Source organism: Ranitomeya variabilis, chromosome 7 (assembly GCF_051348905.1).
Source record: "Ranitomeya variabilis isolate aRanVar5 chromosome 7, aRanVar5.hap1, whole genome shotgun sequence".
NCBI classification, from domain to species: domain Eukaryota; kingdom Metazoa; phylum Chordata; class Amphibia; order Anura; family Dendrobatidae; genus Ranitomeya; species Ranitomeya variabilis.
Window position 1 is genome coordinate 126,887,214 of NC_135238.1, and position 22,597 is coordinate 126,909,810.

The 22,597-nt window shown below is 44.2% G+C and overlaps 1 protein-coding gene across 2 annotated transcripts in view; it reads right to left on the reverse strand.

The window, feature by feature from the left end:
• Positions 1-269: 269 nt before the first annotated feature.
• The window catches only part of LOC143786371 (protein unc-93 homolog A-like), a 237,477-nt gene continuing 215,149 nt past the window's right edge, over positions 270-22,597 (reverse strand). For both annotated transcript variants that reach the window (XM_077275708.1, XM_077275710.1), the window contains one exon: positions 270-1,974. In XM_077275708.1, coding sequence (XP_077131823.1) covers positions 1,703-1,974 — 272 coding nt within the window. In that variant the 3' untranslated portion in view covers positions 270-1,702. The remainder of the gene's footprint in view (positions 1,975-22,597) is intronic.

The window sequence follows — 22,597 nt, forward strand, 5'->3', positions numbered from 1 at the left end:
ACATGAGAGACTAAGATGTCCCCTCCTCCATCATTGTACTCAGCAATATCTGTATCCTGATAGTGTTTTCAGCCCTTTGACTGTCTCAGCCCACAATCTGGACCAGAACAGCCAGAAGGTTGGATGTGGTCAGCAATCAAAACATTTTATGTACCCCAAATTGGTATCAATAAAGCCTTTTGCTTTCCACACAATAGACAAGCCTTTGCACAACTCCCGCAAGAGAAAAATAAAATTGTCACTGGTCTCAGGAAATTTCAACACAATTTCAAATTTCAAAATTTTTTATTTTTTATAAGCTCTCAATTTTTTTTCACAACTTAAATAAAAAAAAACTTTGTATGCATAATTATGTTTCAAGATCACTTTAGCTATACAATGATCACCATGATAACAGTTTCCATAAATCAATGGCAAAATAGGAATTTTTTTCACAGTAATTAGCTTGTGTAAATGTAGAAAAAGTTCAATAATAGATGCTAAAAAATATTATTTAGCACTGATAATTCTATATTGTGAGATAATAAAATTATTCTTATTAGCAGCATGATGTGTAAATGTTTCTGGCTGACTTATACATGTAATGTAAAATAAAAAGGAATAAATGAACTTTTCAAAAATTCTTCAATATGCTTCATATGCCATAAAATGTGTGTTTTTAACCAACACTTTTCACGTGCACACACACATTCTTTTAGGCCTCATTGTCTTTTCTTGTCTAATGGCTTTTTTTACATATTGCAGCTGAGCACTGTTATCTTAAGCGCTTTGTAACCTTGATAGAAAGTTGTCATCGGCTATAAACTGAAAGTGGCCATGATGGAATGAAATGAGCATCGTGGTGAGGAGTTTTCTTTGATTGGGCTTACTTTTATGACTATGTTCACATATTCAGTTGGCATCTTTTTAACGAAACTAGTAAACTTTGTTTCTAGTAACAGTAAAAAAGAATTTATTACGAACAGAGCAAAAATTGATGCAAAATGGAAACCAAAGTTCATGTTTTTAAATGGATACTTCTTCAAAATAAAAGCAAGTCTAATCAAAGTGTTTGAACGACTCTAGTGTTCTGGACATATGCAGTGCTAAGTAGTGGATTTATTAATAGATCTCCATCCATTATGAGGTTTCCTGCATACTTCAATGTAAAAAAACACCCTATTGCTAAACCAAAAAAGTTGTGCGTACTACATTTTTTAATACAGCTAAAATACGGAGAGTAACTGGGAAGGAGGCATCGGATTATTTATGTAGAATAGTTTGTGATTTCCATTAGTGATGAGCGAGTGTACTCGTTGCTCAGGTTTTCCAGAGCACACTTGGGTGACCTCCGAGTATTTGTTAGTGCTCGGAGATTTAGTTTTCATGGCGGCAGCTGAATGATTTACAGCTATTAGCCAGGCTGAGTACATGTGGGGGTTGCCTGGTTGCTAGGGAATCCCCACATGTAATCAAGCTGGCTAATAGCTGTAAATCATTCAGCTGCCACCATGAAAACTAAATCTCCGAGCAGTCATAAATACTTGGAGGTCACCCGAGCTTGGTTGGGCTAACCCAAGCAATGAGTACCCTTGCTCATCACTAATTTCCATCAATCATTCATAATTGAAATTTAACAAGGAGTTGTATAGATGTTTAATTATTAATCATCCATTGCAGCCATTATTGTTATATAACATAACAGTGACAGATTTTTGCCATATTACTGTGATGCATTCTGATCATTTGTGCTTTCTATCATAATTACTGAAATTGTATCTTTAGCGCACGTTTTCTGTTTTCTGTATTCTAAATATTCAACCACAAGATAAAGAATAATCCCAATTAATAAGATGGAAAGTACTACATATAGTTTTACATAGACACACAGAAAGTTACTATATGCAAATGCAATAACGAATCCAAGAGATTCCCAGAGGCGATAATTTGCAAAAGCGGCTTCTTTATGATCATCAAATAAAACTCCATAAAAAGCTGTGAAAAAATAAAAGAAGACAATTATTTCAAATAAACACATAACTGATGTTTTACAGATTTATATATACAAATATATATTTCTTAGTGTTTTGTATATTTATTGGGTTTATAATGATCCATGTAAAAGAAATTGCTACAAAATGTAACCATGTTAACTGAAATGTTTAACCGACCTGTAAGAACTGAAAAATAAGTTTTATTATACTCACCTGCGGGACGGTCCGGTCCGATGGGTGTCGCTGGTCTTGGTCCAGCACCTCCCATCTTCTTATGATCCCCGTCCTCCTTCTTGCTTTATGTGAATGACGCGACCCTGCATCATCCACATAAAAAAACAAAGTCTTTGTTCCAGCTCCTTGGATTAAAATCTTTTCAAATTTTATTCATATGGTTAAAATGTGACAATGGACATGCTCCAAGACCACACCAATGATGCACAAAGGGAAAGCAAGTGACGAGTTTCAATCGCACAGGCAATCTTTATCAAAGCTGACTTTGATACATAGTCTGCTCGCCATTGTGCTCCTGCACAGGTGTACTTCTATGCCCTGTTGAGGGCAGAGAAAAGTATTGCAGTGTGCAGATGCTGGAAAAGGTCAAAGAGCCCCAGCAGCGCATCCAGGGTGGGATAGTGGCAGAAAAATTGCTATAGCACCAGGTTGAGGACCTGAGCCATGCAAGGCACTTGTGTGAGGTTGCCTCCTTGTAGGGCTGCCATCATTTTTGCACCATTATCGCACACAGCCTTCCCTGACCCCAGGTTCAGTGGAGACAGCCATTGCTCAAACTCGGCCTGGATAGCTGTCTGACTGAAATCTCCAAAGTATATTAAATTGAACAAAGCCAGATTGCAGTGATCCATGTCTGTGCAGTACGGAGGTGGGGGTGTTTCTATCTGCACAGTTAGAATGCGTGTCTGATTAAGGGAGAGGTTGAGGGCACAGGTGGAGACCCTAGAGGAGGTGGAGGAGCCAGACGCAGTGGAGGAAGTGTTAGATACAGAGGTTTGTCCAGCAAGCATTGGGGATTCAAATACTTGTGGAGCAGCCCCTTGACCGCCTGCCCCCACAGCTACCAAAGTCACCCAGTGCTTAGTCATTAAGATGTAGCGCCCCTGCCCATGTCTGCTCGCCCAGGTGTCAGTGGTAAAATGCACCCTGGCAGACATACATTTTTTTCAGGGAATGGGTGATATTGTGGGTGATATGCTGGTGTAGTGCAGGCACAACTTTCTTAGAGAAGTAATGGTGACTGGGCAACTGGTACTGGGGACTGCGATGGCCATCAACTTTCTGAAACCGTCTGTATCCACCTGGCTGAAATGCAGCATTTCCAAGGCTAACAGATTGGAGATGGTGGAGTTCAAGCTCTTAGCTTTGGCATTTGTAGGAGAAAACATTCATTTTCATGACCACAACTGCAGGACCGAAGGCTGGCTGCTGTGCTAATAGAGGCTGTAATATAGAGAACAGGGCATACTGCTAAATTGTAAGTGAGGTGCAGGTGGAGATGTTTTGTGGAGTGAGAAAGATGTGTTGTGCTAGTAGCTAGTGACACATAAACAACATTCATATCTACTTCCATAACAGCTGATGGGTTTTCACTTACCCTAACTCTAGGGGGTAAACAAGTGGAGTTTCTGCGGCAGGAGACCAGTGTGAGAAAACCTGGCATGGTGACAGAGGTGCAGGCAGAGATGTTACGATGGATTGCGAAAGTTGTGGTATAATCGTTCTCTGAGATGGGTCTAAAACAGCAGGCATGTCCGCATCTGTTAGAGCTGATGTGGGCTCTCACTCAGCATGACTGGAGCGGGTAAAGAACCCAAGGTTCTGTGATCAAAGACCTGCGTCTCATTAGTTGGCCCGGTTACAGAGGAGGAGGAAGAAAAAGGAGATGTGGTTGATGGGACGGCCGGTGGTTGTTGAGATCCGCTAGTCCTCATTTTAGGGCAGTGATATTGCCAGACTATGGCATGTTGATAGCGTATGTGTCAGTTCATGCATGTAGTAGTCAAATTATTGCACATTTTTGCCTCTACTGAGTTTTTTTTTGCAAAGTTAGCAGAATACGTGAATTGAATCATCCTTTGTGGTCTCAAAAAAGGCCCAGGCTAGGCAACTCTTGCCACCCCTGCAAACTGCTCACTCGTGAATGTTGCTGGCTACAGCCAGAGTTGGGCTGAGGATGCAGTGCTTGTCGTGTTTGCATCACTTCATGTCTGTGTGAGAAGCTGCAATGTAACCTCCTTGTCTTCCTCCTCCTTCACCTCTTCTGCTGGGCTACTCAGTTGTGTGCTTCTGGATTCACACCAAGTGGGATCTACAACCTCAATGCCATTCCTCTCTGTTCTCACACTTCTCACCCTAAGAGCCACCCTCCTCCTCTTCCTGTCCTGACACTACAGTGCCGTCCACGTTCACCTCCGGTATCTGAGTCTCATCAGGATCACCTCCACCCCTGGTGGTTACCGTCTTGTGACAAGGGTCTGCCTCCGGAGGCTGCCACACAGCTTTTGCACAATCTAGTTAGATTCTGAAAGATTGATTTCACACAGGTCAGGATCCTATATAGCTAACTGGCAAGTTCACTTGCAGAACTATCAGGAATAGCTTCTCTGCACTGTGATACTGAGAAAATGGCACCAACAAAACAAGATGTCCACTTTTTATAAGGCCAGGCATATGTGACTGGCGGACAATCACAGAAGACCTTGTGTTAAGGTACCTTCACACGAAACGACGCTGCAGCGATATAGACAACGATCCGCCCAAAACGCGATCGCTGGAGCGTCGCTGTTTAGGTCGCTGTAGAGATGTCAAACACACCAACTTATGAACGATGCAGGAGCGATACCATGACGTAACAGCGACTCACATATCGTTCTCGCTGGTTGTTGCTCCATGTCAAACAGCAGTGGTTGTAACGATGTGATAGATAGCGAACCTAGCCAGATAGGTGTGTTTCCCCGCTTGATCGTTGCTGGCGTCGTTGCTTTTAATGTCAAACATGATGATACAAGCCGACCTAACGACCAAATAAAGTTCTGGACCTCTAGCCCCGACCAACGATATCACAGCGGGATCCAGATCGCTGCTGCATGTCAAATACAACGATATCGTTATTTAGGACGCTGCAACGTCACGGATCGCTATCGTTATCGTTACAAAGTCGTTTCGTGTGAAGGTACCTTTATGGTGCTGTGGATGGTTTCTGTTCCCTGATTGCCTGCCAGAATCAACACACATAAAGTCAAGGGGAAAAAAAGTGTGCCAATCCTCTAACCTCTTCACACCCCCTCCCCCTATCAAACACTTCCCTCGGTCTGCCCCATTCATCATACAGCACCACTATCTTAGCCAAAGTAATATAAAAAACATTAGTGGAAAAGTGATGATTTAACGAACTGTGACTGAATTTTGCCGACTTTGAGTGAAAATGCTCGTGAAATGCTCGTGAAATGCTCGTGAAATCCTCACACTTGGTGAGGGTTCCTGCAGAGCGGTCACGCTGTCAGATCCCCCTCCTGTGCTGAGACTTGTGGTGCCACAGTAGCCTGTGACACCATAATTCTCGCTAAAAAAACAGAAAGAAAGAAGACAGAAGAAAGAAGACAGAAGAAAGAAGAGAGACTACAACCGTAAGTGTTGATACCCCGATCCCGGCCCGATCTTTCTTACCCCCCCATCCCCCCCTTACCCCCCCCATCCCCCCTTCCCCCTTCACCCTCACTTTGCGCCGCGTCCGTCCGTGCCCAAATTTAGCAACCGCCGAGCGTTGATTGGTGACGCAGTTCACCGATCAACACTCGTGCTCGCTTTTCTTTTTCACCCCCCTTAGTGCCGCCGAGCGTTGATTGGTGACGCAGTTCACCGATCAACACTCGTGCTCACTTTTCTCCTCCACATCCCCGTCCACGCACCCCGCCGCTGCGTCTGAACCCGTGCCTTTCGTTTCTTTTTTTTTTTTCCACATCCCCGTCCGCGCACCCCGCCACTGCGTCTGAACCCGTGCCTTTCGTTTCTTTTTTTTTTTTCCACATCCCCGTCCGTGCACCCCGCCACTGCGTCTGAACCCGTGCCTTTCGTTTCTTATTTTTTTTTTCACATCCCCGTCCGTGCACCCCGCCACTGCGTCTGAACCCGTGCCTTTCGTTTCTTTTTTTTTTTTTCCACATCCCCGTCCGCGCACCCCGCCACTGCGTCTGAACCCGTGCCTTTCGTTTCTTTTTTTTTTTTTCCACATCCCCGTCCGCGCACCCCGCCACTGCGTCTGAACCCGTGCCTTTCGTTTCTTTTTTTTTTTTCCACATCCCCGTCCGCGCACCCAGCCTCCGCCGCCGAACTTTGATAAGTGACACGGTTCACTTATCAGAGCTCTCGTGCCTGGTGTTTTTTCCACATCCCCATTCACACACCCAGCAGGCGCCGAACTTTGATAAGTGACGCAGTTCACTTATCAGAGCTAGGGCCTGCTGTTTTAGACTTTTCCTTTCACAGGTATTTTTTTTCCCTATTTGCTTTTTTTCTTTTACTTTTCAGAAGTTTGCACCAAACACTATCCCCCCCCCACATGTACACATAGTTCCAATAAATTGCACCCAAGCACCATACTCACACAAAAAATGTCCCGTTCGTCCCGTTCGTCCCAGCAGCGCTATTCAGCAGAGGAGGCATATTCTTTTCTTGCCTCCGACACTGATAGCGAGGGAGAGGATCCCACATTCCTTTACTCTTCAGATTCTTCATCCTCTTCCTCCTCCTCCTCCTCATCTTCCTCCTCGGGTCCTGCGGAACCGCCTCGCAGACGCCCCAGGAGAGAAGATGACGCAGCACCCACTCCTGAAGATGAACCAGCGCGCCCTTCTTCGGACCCCATATGGACCTCGCCCCCCGAAAATTACGAGCCACTGATTCCTGATTTTGTGGCAGAATCAGGAATCAGGTTTGACACCACCGGCCTCACAGAAATAGACTTTTTCAAAGTCTTTTTCTCTGAGGATTTTATTAACCTCATGGTGGAGCAAACTAATTTGTACGCTCGGCAATTTTTGGAGCAAAACCCCAGTTCATCATTTTCTAACTGGTCTCCTGTAGATGCAGTAGAAATGATGCAGTTTTGGGGCCTGGTCCTCCACATGGGGATCGTGAAGAAGCCAGACCTTCGGCAATATTGGAGTGTGGATATTTTATATAACACTCCAGTGTTCCGAATGGTCATGGCTCGGACGCGTTTTGAGGCCATCCACAAATTCCTGCATTATTCCGATAATGCACAGTGTCCCGCACGAGATGACCCCAATTTTGACCGTCTGTTCAAAGTTCGGCCGGTCATCGAACACTTCAGGAAAAAGTTTGCTGAAGTGTACGTGCCCAAAAGGGACATCTGTGTGGATGAGTCCTTGGTTCATTTTAAGGGGCGGCTCAGATTCCGTCAATACCTGCCCAGCAAAAGGGCCAGGTACGGAATCAAACTCTACAATCTGTGTGAGAGTACCTCAGGGTACACCCACAGCTTTAGAGTTTACGAAGGGAAGGACAGCAGGATTGAACTGCCTGAGTGTCCCCCTGTCTTGGGAGTGAGTGGGAAAATAGTGTGGGATTTGGTGCACCCACTGCTGGATAAAGGTTATCACCTCTACACCGATAACTTTTATTCCAGCATCCCACTCTACAAATCCCTCTCTGCGCGAGGTACCGCAGCCTGCGGTACTGTCCGCAAAAATCAGAGAGGCCTCCCGAAGACGCTACTTGGGCAGATGCTCAGAAAAGGTGAGAGCAAAGCCCAATGTAGCGACCACCTGCTGGTGGTCAAGTACAAGGACAAGAGGGATGTCCTTCTGTTGACCACCATACACGGTGATGGCAGCGCCCTCAGCACTGTACGGGGTACCTCTACACAGGTCTGCAAACCGGACTGTGTACTGGGGTACAACAAAAACATGGGGGGCGTTGATCTCTCCGATCAACTCCTCCAACCGTACAGTGCTTTGAGGAAGGCCAAGGTGTGGTACAAAAAGCTGTCGGTGTACATCGTACAAATGGCAATACTTAACGCTTTCCTGCTGTCACGATGTGCACGCCACACCGATACGACGTACCTTCAGTTCCAGGAGGTAGTGATTAAGGCCCTGATGTTTGGCACGAGGGAAGGAGCGGGCCCCAGTACTTCCGGAACTGAGGGTGCTCGTATTGTACCAGGTCAGCATTTTCCGGGGGTGGTCCCGCCAACTGGTAGAAAAGGTAAGCCACAAAAAAGGTGCCGAGTGTGCTACAAACGAGGAGTACGCAAGGACACCATCTATCAATGCGACACCTGCCCCGACAAACCTGGCCTGTGTATGAAGGACTGCTTCAAATTGTACCACACCTCCATGCACTACTAATTAGGAACCAGTAGATTAGTTCCAAAGAGGGGGCACATCTAAGTAAGTTCCATGGGGGTCTAGGTTCCAAAATAATGTCACTTGTGGGTTTTTTTTACTGTTTAGGCACATCAGGGGCTCTGCAAACGGAACATGACGCCCTCAGAACCAGTCCATCAAAGTCTGCATTCCAAATCGTCACTGCTTCCCTTCTGAGTCCCGAAGTGCCCAAACAGTTTTTTCCCACATATGGGGTACCAGTGTACTCAGAACAAAATGGACAGCAACTTTTGGGGTCCAATTTCTCTTGTTACCCTTGGGAAAATAAAAAATTGGGGACTGAAAGATCATTTTTGTGGGGAAAAAATAGGATTTTTTATTTTCACGCCCGGGCGTTATAAACTTTCGTGAAGCACTTGGGGGATAAAAGTGCTCATGACACATCTAGATAAGTTCCTTAGGGGGTCTAGTTTCCAAAATGGGGTCACTTATGGGGGGTTTCCACTGTTTAGGCACATCAGGGGCTCACCAAATGGAACATGATGCCCGCAGACAATTCCATCAAAGTCTGCATTCCAAAACGTCACTACTTCCCTTCCGAGCCCCGAAGTGTGCCCAAACAGTAGTTTTCTCCCACATATGTGGTACCAGCGTACCCAGGACAAATTGGACAACAACTTTTGGGGTCCAATTTCTCCTGTTACCCTTGGGAAAATAAAAAATTGGGGACTGAAAATCATTTTTGTGGGGAAAAAATAGGATTTTTTATTTTCACGCCCGGGCGTTATAAACTTTTGTGAAGCACTTGGGGGATAAAAGTGCTCACGACACATCTAGATAAGTTCCTTAGGGGGTCTAGTTTCCAAAATGGGGTCACTTATGGGGGGTTTCCACTGTTTAGGCACATCAAGGGCTCACCAAATTGAACATGATGCCCGCAGACAATTCCATCAAAGTCTGCATTCCAAAACGTCACTACTTCCCTTCCGAGCCCCGAAGTGTGCCCAAACAGTAGTTTTCTCCCACATATGTGGTACCAGCGTACCCAGGACAAATTGGACAACAACTTTTGGGGTCCAATTTCTCCTGTTACCCTTGGGAAAATAAAAAATTGGGGACTGAAAGATCATTTTTGTGGGGAAAAAATAGGATTTTTTATTTTCACGCCCGGGCGTTATAAACTTTTGTGAAGCACTTGGGGGATAAAAGTGCTCACGACACATCTAGATAAGTTCCTTAGGGGGTCTAGTTTCCAAAATGGGGTCACTTATGGGGGGTTTCCACTGTTTAGGCACATCAGGGGCTCGCCAAACACGACATGGCATCCGATCTCAATTCCAGCCAATTTTAGCTTGAAAATGTCAAAGGGCGCTCCTTTCCTTCTGAGCCCTGCCATGCGCCCAAACAGTGGTTACCCCCCACATATGGGGTATCAGCGTACTCAGGACAAATTGGACAACAACTTTTGGGGTCCAATTTCTACTGCTACCCTTGAGAAAATAAACAATTGGGGACTAAACGATCATGTTTGTAGAAAAAATAGGATTTTTTATTTTCACACCCGGGCGTTATAAACTTTCGTGAAGCACTTGGGGGATAAAAGTGCTCACAACACATCTAGATAAGTTCCTTAGGGGGTCTAGTTTCCAAAATGGGGTCACTTATGGGGGGTTTCCACTGTTTAGGCACATCAGGGGCTCGCCAAACACAACATGGCATCCGATCTCAATTCCAGCCAATTTTAGCTTGAAAATGTCAAAGGGCGCTCCTTTCCTTCTGAGCCCTGCCATGCGCCCAAACAGTGGTTACCCCCCACATATGGGGTATCAGCGTACTCAGGACAAATTGGACAACAACTTTTGGGGTCCAATTTCTCCTGCTACCCTTGAGAAAATAAACAATTGGGGACTAAACTATCATGTTTGTAGAAAAAATAGGATTTTTTATTTTCACACCCGGGCGTTATAAACTTTCGTGAAGCACTTGGGGGATAAAAGTGCTCACAACACATCTAGATAAGTTCCTTAGGGGGTCTAGTTTCCAAAATGGGGTCACTTATGGGGGGTTTCCACTGTTTAGGCACATCAGGGGCTCGCCAAACACAACATGGCATCCGATCTCAATTCCAGCCAATTTTAGCTTGAAAATGTCAAAGGGCGCTCCTTTCCTTCTGAGCCCTGCCATGCGCCCAAACAGTGGTTACCCCCCACATATGGGGTATCAGCGTACTCAGGACAAATTGGACAACAACTTTTGGGGTCCAATTTCTCCTGCTACCCTTGAGAAAATAAACAATTGGGGACTAAACTATCATGTTTGTAGAAAAGATAGGATTTTTTATTTTCACACCCGGGCGTTATAAACTTTTGTGAAGCACTTGGGGGATAAAAGTGCTCACGACACATCTAGATAAGTTCATTAGGGGGTCTAGTTTCCAAAATGGGGTCACTTATGGGGGGTTTCCACTGTTTATGTTCAAACATTTTTATTGGGGAGTTTTAACATTTTCTGAAAGGAAAGGGTAGACCAGGAGGGGAGGGGAGAAGGGTTGGGATTTGAAGAAGGAAAAAGAAAATTGGCCCCTATACAATAGGGGAAACAGGCACACATACAGTACTTGGTAACGTAATCAAAAATACAAACAAAATTAGTTTGGTATGACTTCTCATAAAAGAGCAGTGAAAGCTAGATTATTTCAGCTCTGGCTCACTGACAATGCGATGTAGCCTATAATCGTTACCTAAAAAAGTTGAGTAAAATGTAAAAACATAGATAATGTTACACATAATTCACAAGAGTTAGCATCCAAATACAAGAAGCTATAATATATACGGTAAAATATTTAGTAGAAGCTTAGTAAGCCAACTCGAAAGTTGGCCTAATAAAAGACAAAAAAAAAAGTGGAAAACAAGGTTTGGGCCGAGTAAAGAAAAGGATACAACTATGTTTTCACAAAAATGATACTATCAAATCAATATCAAAGGCTATAACGGTTTACCAAAGAGATACAAAATTTTATAAGAAGGCCTGTTGAGTCTGGGTCATCAAAGATAACCCTCTGACCCGGTGGGCAAAAAAAGATGGTTCTATTAAATGCTAAAATATAGAATATCTGTATAAAAAAGAAAAAGAAAAAATGTCCGGAATTCTTAACGAAGTTTTGTATTAAATTGAGGAATTGGGACTAGGCGAAGACCCGGAGAAGTCCACACCCGCAAAGTTCAGGAAGACCATTGCTTCAGCTGAGGAAGAGAAAATGTTCCATTTCGATGCGTAATAAAACCTCAGATTTGAGTAATGATGCCAATTATACCGGATTCCAGCTTGTTGCAATCTTTGAGTAGATTGTTGGAACGACCTACGTTTTTGCAAAGTATCCTTGCATAAGTCTTTATAAAAGGCTAAATGGCCATAGGGAGAAGAGACGAATTTTGGTTCTTTTGTTACGTTAAGCAGTGAGTCTCTCAGCCAGTTGGGATAGAAAGAAACAACCACATCTGCCGCTATGTTCGGCAGTAAAGTAGATGGTCTGCGGATTCTGAAGATTTTGTGAATCATATTTCTACCTTGAGTTTCAGGGAAAAGATGGAGAATCATAGAGGAGACATAATCTCCCAGTTGCGCTTTTTTAATTGATTCTGGAATCCCACGAATTTTTAAATTGTTTTTCCTTTTAAAGTTCTCAAAATTAGCTAGTTCAGTCCTAAATGCAACCACTTCAGTTTCTAAATAATCCAGTGAGTCCGAGCCCCCGGAGACACCCTCTACATCACTTTTAACACCCCGATGAGACTTTTGAGGGACCGGTCCTTTTTGAGTGAATAGAGATTTATTGGGAGTTTTTTTTATATCAGAGTGTGGGGTAGCACTGATCTGTGAGAAAGTGTCTTTGAAGAGATTTTTAATAAATTTTTCAGAGGTTTGAGCCCCTTTTAAACTCATAGAGGTTAGGAGGGCTTTAGATAAACTGACCAAAAAGCTCTCAGAAGGTTGTTCATCAGAGGCTAAAATGTTATCTAATAATGAGTGATCAGAAGCCTCAGAGCACGACTGTTCCTGTTCTGAATCGCTGGAATTTGAGTCCTTTGATAATCTGCTTGAGCATTTTGAGTCCTCGGTGTCACTAAACTCCTCGGAAGGAATATTTGAGTAGGTAGTATCCTCAAAGACAGCTTCACTGATGGAGTTAATATCCTCTTGGTCAGAGTAAACTGAAGAATCTTCATAGCATTCTTCACCTTTTGACATGATAGGCAGGAGAGAGACTGATGGAGATGTAACAATATTGTCGCTTGTTTCTGATTTCCTATCCGTGTCTCTGCAATCTTTAGGTGAATGGTCATATTTCTCTCTAACATCCAGCTTAACCCTCTCCACAAAGTATGAGATGCACGAATCAGTCCACGCCTCAGACCACTTTTCAATTAGCTTTGGCGTATCACCTGCTGGAAGGGGTTTACCCCCACTCAAAGAGGATTCTTTATTTAAATGGAGGATATCATTGGTGGTATCAGGCTGTGTTCCCAGCTCTGTAGATATAGACTCTGCTTTAATGAGGGTGGGTAGCAGTGTTTTATGAGACCCAAACTCCTGCACATTATATTTTCCATTGAACTCCCTGGCTGTGGCAGATGTTGTTAAATCCTCTGTCACATTAATCTGCCACTTGCCCTGTATCCCAGCTCCTCCACCCCTCTCGCTCCGTTGTACCTCACAGCTTTCTTCGTCAGCCCGATCAGCTGACATCCAGGACACACCCCTTTCTTCCTTCACCGGGACGAACTCCGGCGCGTCATGCCTGAGGCTGCTGTAAGTAGTTCCGGGCGCCGGGGAGATCCCTCTGCCCCTCTGTAAGCTCCGGTCCCGCCGACACTCACCGGCTCCTGACTGCTGCATCCGGGTGGTCTGCGGCTCCTCTGCAGTCCGCCGGCTCTCCCTACTCACTCCTTTCAGAGCCGCAGCTGCTGCAGGAGGAAGCGCTCCTCTCCCAGGTGTGCATGAAGATTCGGCTTTAGTGTCCATCCGCCGATTCCTCACAATGTGCTGCTCCACTGCCATCCTGTCTCTCATTGTAATTCCTGTGATTGTCCCCAAACTTGCGATTTTCTTGCTTGTAGGTTGCTGTATCTTCTTGTGGGTCTTCTTAGGTTGCGACTTCGATCTCTGCTCCTCCAGTTGCTGGATGAAATTCTGTCTGTTAGGTGTAGGACTACTTTGCCTTTGTCCCGAGGGAAGTCGTCCTCCATTAGATATCAGCTGTTGCTTTTTCACTCCCGTTAAGGGAGATATCTTCCTTGTGCCAGCGTTTTTCTTAGAGGGTCCCATTCCTGCTATGATCCGGCAAGGATTAAAGGCAGATATTCTGTTTTTTAGTAAGCTTTAAGTAGCATTTATAGGGGAATTGGCAGGAGCTCCTAAGGAACACGTCTGCTCCTTTCCCCTGGCAAACCACGCCCCCCGGTTTCCACTGTTTAGGCACATCAGGGGCTCGCCAAACACGACATGGCATCCGATCTCAATTCCAGCCAATTTTAGCTTGAAAATGTCAAAGGGCGCTCCTTTCCTTCTGAGCCCTGCCATGCGCCCAAACAGTGGTTACCCCCCACATATGGGGTATCAGCGTACTCAGGACAAATTGGACAACAACTTTTGGGGTCCAATTTCTCCTGCTACCCTTGAGAAAATAAACAATTGGGGACTAAACGATCATGTTTGTAGAAAAAATAGGATTTTTTATTTTCACACCCGGGCGTTATAAACTTTTGTGAAGCACTTGGGGGATAAAAGTGCTCACGACACATCTAGATAAGTTCCTTAGGGGGTCTAGTTTCCAAAATGCGGTCACTTATGGGGGGTTTCCACTGTTTAGGCACATCAGGGGCTCGCCAAACACGACATGGCATCTGATCTCAATTCCAGCCAATTTTAGCTTGAAAATGTCAAAGGGCGCTCCTTTCCTTCTGAGCCCTGCCATGCGCCCAAACAGTGGTTACCCCCCACATATGGGGTATCAGCATACTCAGGACAAATTGGACAACAACTTTTGGGGTCCAATTTCTCCTGCTACCCTTGAGAAAATAAACAATTGGGGACTAAACGATCATGTTTGTAGAAAAAATAGGATTTTTTATTTTCACACCCGGGCGTTATAAACTTTCGTGAAGCACTTGGGGGATAAAAGTGCTCACGACACATCTAGATAAGTTCCTTAGGGGGTCTAGTTTCCAAAATGGGGTCACTTATGGGGGGTTTCCACTGTTTAGGCACATCAGGGGCTCGCCAAACACGACATGGCATCCGATCTCAATTCCAGCCAATTTTAGCTTGAAAATGTCAAATGGCGCTCCTTTCCTTCTGAGCCCTGCCATGCGCCCAAACAGTGATTACCCCCCACATATGGGGTATCAGCATACTCAGGACAAATTGGACAACAACTTTTGGGGTCCAATTTCTCCTGCTACCCTTGAGAAAATAAACAATTGGGGACTAAACGATCATGTTTGTAGAAAAAATAGGATTTTTTATTTTCACACCCGGGCGTTATAAACTTTCGTGAAGCACTTGGGGGATAAAAGTGCTCACGACACATCTAGATAAGTTCCTTAGGGGGTCTAGTTTCCAAAATGGGGTCACTTATGGGGGGTTTCCACTGTTTAGGCACATCAGGGGCTGGCCAAATACGACATGGCGTCCGATTTCAATTGCAGCCAATTTTAGCTTGAAAATGTCAAACGACGCTCCTTTCCTTCTGAGCTCTGCCGTGCGCCCAAAAAGTGGTTCTCCCTCACATGTGGGGTATCAGCATACTCAGGACAAATTGGGCAACAACTTTTAAGGTCCATTTTCTCTTTTTACCCTTGGGAAATTAAAAAAATTATTGCTGAAAGATCATTTTTGTGACTAAAAAGTAAAATGTTAATTTTTTCCTTCCATGTTGCTTCTGCTGCTGTGAAACATCTGAAGGGTTAATAAACTTCTTGAATGTGGTTTTGAGCACCTTGAGGGGTGCAATTTTCAGAATGGTGTCACTTTTTGGTATTTTCTGCCATATAGACCCCTCAAAATGACTTCAAATGTGAGGTGGTCCCTAAAAAAAATGGTTTTGTAAATTTTGTTGTAAAAATGAGAAATTGCTGTTCAAATTTTAACCCTTATAACTTCCTAAAAAAAAAAAATTTTGTTTCCAAAATTGCGCTGATGTAAAGTAGATATGTGGGAAATGTTATTTATTAACTATTTTGTGTCACATAACTCTCTGGTTTAACAGAATAAAAATTCAAATTTGGAAAATTGCGAAATTTTCAAAATTTTCGCCAATTTTCCTTTTTTTTCACAAATAAACGCAAGTGATATCAAAGAAATTTTACCACTATCATGAAGTACAATATGTCACGAGAAAACAGTGTCAGAATCGCCAAGATCCGTTGAAGCGTTCCAGAGTTATAACCTCATAAAAGGACAGTGGTCAGAATTGTAAAAATTGGCCCGGTCATTAACGTGCAAACCACCCTTGGTGGTGAAGGGGTTAAGCCAAGATTTTCAGCCCATTTTTTTAGGCTAAAAGTGCCTCTCTTGGCTTATACTCGAGTCATTGTCCCAGGGATTTGGTGGGGGAGGGAGAACAGCGGCTGTCACATCATACTCACCTGTTTCTCCAATGGTCTCTGGTGCCTGCAGCTTTTCCTGTGTTCATCGGTCACGTGGTGCCTCTCATTAAAGTAATGAATATGGATGCGACTCCACTCCCATAGGGGTGGAGCACATAATCATTATTTTAATGAGCTGTACCATGTGACGCTGAACACAGGAACAAGCTGCCGGCGCCAGAGACCATCGCATCGGAGAAGTAGGGACCGCATCAGGAGGGGGTGAGTATGACGGGGGAGGGTGAGCATTGCGATATTCACCTGTCCCCGTTCCACTTCCGGGCTCCGTCTTCCACATCCTATGGCTGTGATGTCCACCAGGTCAGAGGGCGCGATGACGTGTTCAGTATACGCCCTCTGCCTGAACAGTCACTGCAGAGAGCCAGAATACACAGCGGCGCGCGGCGGTGGAAAGGGGGCAGGTGAATATCGCAAGTGCCGGGGGCCTGAGCGATGAGAGCTGAGTATGTCATTTTTTTTTATCGCAGCAGCATCATATGAGGCATAATATGCTATGAAGCATCTTATGGGGCCATCAACCTTTGTGCAGCATTATATGGGGCATGATCTATGGAGCATCTTATGGGGCCATTAACCTTTGTGCAGCATTATATGGGGCATAATATTCTATGATGCATCTTATGGGGTAATCATTAACCTTTTATGCAGCATTATATGGAGCATATTTTAATATGGAGCATCTTATGGGGCCCATCATGAACTATATGGAGCATTATATAGGGCTCCTGATCATTATTGATATTCAAAAACAACCTACTGATGTCTCAATCAATTTTACTTTTATTGGTATCTATTTTTATTTTTGAAATTTACCCGTAGCTAATGCATTTCCCACCCTAGGCTTATACTCGAGTCAATAAGTTTTCCCATTTTTTGTGGCAAAATTAGGGGTCTCGGCTTAAACTCGGGTTGGCTTATACTCGAGTATATACAATATATATATATATATAATTTTTTCTGGAATTTTTTATATTTATATAATAAAAGGCGTTTTTATGGGAATTTATGGAATTAGTTTACAAGTCGTGCCAGAAGCATCAAGGATCATATGAAAAGTAAAGCTTCCCAGACCATTTTAGTGAACCGGCTTTAGATTAGTGCTTACAGTGTTCTATTGAGCGGAGTATGTAAGCATTGCACTTGATCGGCTGTATAGCCAGCCTGCAGAGATTGGCGGTAACAAAGACTATGAGCTTTAAAATTATAACAAATTAAGCATCCCTTTATTTTTTTGGCCCCCACATAGACCTGTTCTCAACATCATCAAGTGTCCCTGGGATTATAGGAATAAACAGAAGGATTTGCACAAGACTATGTACACAGATCTGTGGTTAGTAGTCATGAGTGAGCGTGCTCCACACTACTCGTTACTCGCTCGAGCATCAGTGTGCTAGGGATGCTCATTACTCGGCGATTATTTTTTTAATGCTCAAGCGGGATCTTGAGTCCCAGCTCCACATGTTTAGTGCTTTTTAGACAGCCAATGAACATGTGGGCATTACCTGACAGTCACTGTAATGCCGTGACCATCTTGGTTGTTGCATTAGTCTGCTTTCACACATCAGTATTTTGCCGCCAGGCTCAATCTGGTGGCTCGACAGATTGGTCGTAAATTCTGAAAAACTGATGTGACTGATCCGTTTTTCCACCGGAGCCGACTAGTGGATCCGGCAAAAAAACGGATTCATTACATCAGTTGTTCATCCATTTCATCCGTATTTTTATCCGTTTTACGATGGATTACGACAGATCCGTTTTTTAAAAATCGCCCATGGGAGGCTCCCAAACGTGATTGGCTACTGAAAACGTATATATACAGTGTTCCTACAGCCCATCTTTGACAGATTGTAGAGCAAGTGGTGAAGATGGAAGGCATGATGGCAAATAGGGTTGAGCGACTTTCATTTTTTTAAGATCGAGTCGGGTTTTGTGAAACCCGACTTTGTCCAGAGTCGAGTCGAGTGCAGTCGGCCGATTATCGCTAAAAGTCGGGGATCGACCGAAACGCGAAACCCAATGCAAGTCAATGGGCAAGCATAGTCGGCAGTGAGTGGAGGCCAGGAAAACACCTACAGTGCCCATTTTAATGCCAAAAACATCCATTCTTGTTTCTGAAGCTTGTCAATCTTAATTAACTTTATAATAATAGTTGGGCATAGGAAATTGGGGGTCATTTGGCAAAAGTTGTGGGGGGAGTAGGGCTGGCTCAAGTTTTTCGTGGGCCCAGGAAATGCGGACTACGTCACGGCGGTGTTGCAGGGAGAGGTAAGTATTTCAACGTTGCAAGTGCTGTGATCCTGAGCAAGCAGGGGGGGCCCACTCGTTCGCATTGGCACTGGCACAGGGCCCCTCAAAGTACGGCGGTGTGTTTGCATGGCGGGGGCGCCTCCCACCAGCAGCGACACTTTTGCGTACTCTGAGGGGCCCTGTGCCAGTGACGTCGCCAACGAGTATGCCCCCCCACCTGATGAAGAAACCTGCACTTTCATCTGCACCTTCCTCTTTGTCCCTGTGTAAGGTGGTATAACATGCGGGAAGGGGAACCTTACTTTCAGCAGGGTCAGATTCTGGCTGTGTAGAGTACAAGGGGAATGTAGTGGTCTAGGTCAATGTACCAGCAGACTCATCTAGCAGTGGCTGGGCAATGGGCAGGATGAGGAGGAAACAGATATAGGGCCAAAGAATAAAGTAGGCTAAATGCAGTTCAAAATTGGTAACAGAACTAAACAGGCGGCATTGCTTTGTTCAGTGGAGTAGCAAACCCAAGAGCAGCAGACACTGTTTCAAGGGCCTAACCACACTAGTAGGCCAAATGCAGTTTAATATCTGATAGTATAGGCCGAAAGCCAGAATGTGGAAGCTCAGCTTTGTTCAGTTGAGGACAACACCAGGCAGGGGCAGACACCTTTAGTAGGCCGGAACAGCCAATTTCATTTTTAAAAATCGTAATTTGGAACAGAAGGTTGAAGCACAGCTTTATTCAGTTGAGGACAACACCAGGCAGGGGCAGACACCTTTAGTAGGCCGGAACAGTCAATTTCATTTTTAAAAATCGTAATTTGGAACAGAAGGTTGAAGCACAGCTTTATTCAGTTGAGGACAACACCAGGCAGGGGCAGACACCTTTAGTAGGCCGGAACAGCCAATTTCATTTTTAAAAATCGTAATTTGGAACAGAAGGTTGAAGCACAGCTTTATTCAGTTGAGGACAACACCAGGCAGGGGCAGACACCTTTAGTAGGCCGGAACAGCCAATTTTTTAAAAAAACAGCAGTTAATAAGAGGCCGAAGGTAGAAGCTCAGCTTTATTCAGTTGAGGACAACACCAGGCAGGGGCAGACACCTTTAGTAGGCCGGAACAGCCAATTTCATTTTTAAAAATCGTAATTTGGAACAGAAGGTTGAAGCACAGCTTTATTCAGTTGAGGACAACACCAGGCAGGGGCAGACACCTTTAGTAGGCCGGAACAGCCAATTTCATTTTTAAAAATCGTAATTTGGAACAGAAGGTTGAAGCACAGCTTTATTCAGTTGAGGACAACACCAGGCAGGGGCAGACACCTTTAGTAGGCCGGAACAGCCAATTTCATTTTTAAAAATCGTAATTTGGAACAGAAGGTTGAAGCACAGCTTTATTCAGTTGAGGACAACACCAGGCAGAGGCAGACACCTTTAGTAGGCCGGAACAGCCAATTTTTTAAAAAAACAGCAGTTAATAAGAGGCCGAAGGTAGAAGCTCAGCTTTATTCAGTTGAGGACAACACCAGGCAGGGGCAGACACCTTTAGTAGGCCGGAACAGCCAATTTCATTTTTAAAAATCGTAATTTGGAACAGAAGGTTGAAGCACAGCTTTATTCAGTTGAGGACAACACCAGGCAGGGGCAGACACCTTTAGTAGGCCGGAACAGCCAATTTCATTTTTAAAAATCGTAATTTGGAACAGAAGGTTGAAGCACAGCTTTATTCAGTTGAGGACAACACCAGGCAGGGGCAGACACCTTTAGTAGGCCGGAACAGCCAATTTCATTTTTAAAAATCGTAATTTGGAACAGAAGGTTGAAGCACAGCTTTATTCAGTTGAGGACAACACCAGGCAGGGGCAGACACCTTTAGTAGGCCGGAACAGCCAATTTTTTAAAAAAACAGCAGTTAATAAGAGGCCGAAGGTAGAAGCTCAGCTTTATTCAGTTGAGGACAACACCAGGCAGGGGCAGACACCTTTAGTAGGCCGGAACAGCCAATTTCATTTTTAAAAATCGTAATTTGGAACAGAAGGTTGAAGCACAGCTTTATTCAGTTGAGGACAACACCAGGCAGGGGCAGACACCTTTAGTAGGCCGGAACAGCCAATTTCATTTTTAAAAATCGTAATTTGGAACAGAAGGTTGAAGCACAGCTTTATTCAGTTGAGGACAACACCAGGGAGGGGCAGACACCTTTAGTAGGCCGGAACAGCCAATTTTTTTAAAAAACAGCAGTTAATAAGAGGCCGAAGGTAGAAGCTCAGCTTTATTCAGTTGAGGACAACACCAGGCAGGGGCAGACACCTTTAGTAGGCCGGAACAGCCAATTTCATTTTTAAAAATCGTAATTTGGAACAGAAGGTTGAAGCACAGCTTTATTCAGTTGAGGACAACACCAGGCAGGGGCAGACACCTTTAGTAGGCCGGAACAGCCAATTTCATTTTTAAAAATCGTAATTTGGAACAGAAGGTTGAAGCACAGCTTTATTCAGTTGAGGACAACACCAGGGAGGGGCAGACACCTTTAGTAGGCCGGAACAGCCAATTTTTTTAAAAAACAGCAGTTAATAAGAGGCCGAAGGTAGAAGCTCAGCTTTATTCAGTTGCAGCTTCTTGGCAATAATATAAAGAAGACGCGACAGGACAACACTCGGTGGATGCCATATCTGTGTTTTCAATGGAAAAAAACCTTTCAGTTAACTACTTGCAGGAGAAAGTTTTTGTAGCTGGTGGCCAATTTTTTTTAAAAAAAGCAGTTAATAAGAGGCCGAAGGTAGAAGCTCAGCTTTATTCAGTTGCAGCTTCTTGGCAATAATATAAAGAAGACGTGACAGGACAACACTCGGTGGATGCCATATCTGTGTTTTCAATGGAAAAAAACCTTTCAGTTACCTACTTGCAGGAGAAAGTTTTTGTAGCTGGTGGCCAATTTTTTTTTAAAAAAAGCAGTTAATAAGAGGCAGAAGGTAGAAGCTCAGCTTTATTCAGTTGCAGCTTCTTGGCAATAATATAAAGAAGACGCGACAGGACAACACTCGGTGGATGCCATATCTGTGTTTTCAATGGAAAAAAACCTTTCAGTTAACTACTTGCAGGAGAAAGTTTTTGTAGCTGGTGGCCAATTTTTTTTTTAAAAAGCAGTTAATAAGAGGCAGAAGGTAGAAGCTCAGCTTTATTCAGTTGCAGCTTCTTGGCAATAATATAAAGAAGACGCGACAGGACAACACTCGGTGGATGCCATATCTGTGTTTTCAATGGAAAAAAACCTTTCAGTTAACTACTTGCAGGAGAAAGTTTTTGTAGCTGGTGGCCAATTTTTGTACTGTACCAGTTTTTTGTTGTATGTGTTTTTGTTTTTAATGTTAAAATGTCTGCATTTGATATCTCTCCAGTATTTTCTTTTTTATAAGCAAAATACTGCAGTTTTACATCGGTTGCATGGATACACAGGCAGCTTGGTGGTCAGTGGAGGAGTATTTAAAGTAGGGACCGCAGACAGGCTATCAAAGGCCTAAAATAACAAACAATAGGCTCATGGCAGTTTTACATCGGTTACATGGATACACGGGCAGGCAGCTTGCTGGTCAGTGGAGGAGTATTTAAAGTAGGGACGGCAGACAGGCTATCAAAGGCCTAAAATAACAAACAATAGGCTCATGGCAGTTTTACATCGGTTACATGGATACACGGGCAGGCAGCTTGCTGGTCAGTGGAGGAGTATTTAAAGTAGGGACCGCAGACAGGCTATCAAAGGCCTAAAATAACAAACAATAGGCTCATGGCAGTTTTACATTGGTTACATGGATACACGGGCAGGCAGCTTGCTGGTCAGTGGAGGAGTATTTAAAGTAGGGACCGCAGACAGGCTATCAAAGGCCTAAAATAACAAACAATAGGCTCATGGCAGTTTTACAGCGGTTACATGGATACACGGGCAGGCAGCTTGCTGGTCAGTGGAGGAGTATTTAAAGTAGGGACCGCAGACAGGCTATCAAAGGCCTAAAATAACAAACAATAGGTTCATGGCAGTTTTACATCGGTTACATGGATACACGGGCAGGCAGCTTGGTGGTCAGTGGAGGAGTATTTAAAGTAGGGACCGCAGACAGGCTATCAAAGGCCTAAAATAACAAACAATAGGCTCATGGCAGTTTTACATCGGTTACATGGATACACGGGCAGGCAGCTTGCTGGTCAGTGGAGGAGTATTTAAAGTAGGGACCGCAGACAGGCTATCAAAGGCCTAAAATAACAAACAATAGGCTCATGGCAGTTTTACATCGGTTACATGGATACACGGGCAGGCAGCTTGCTGGTCAGTGGAGGAGTATTTAAAGTAGGGACC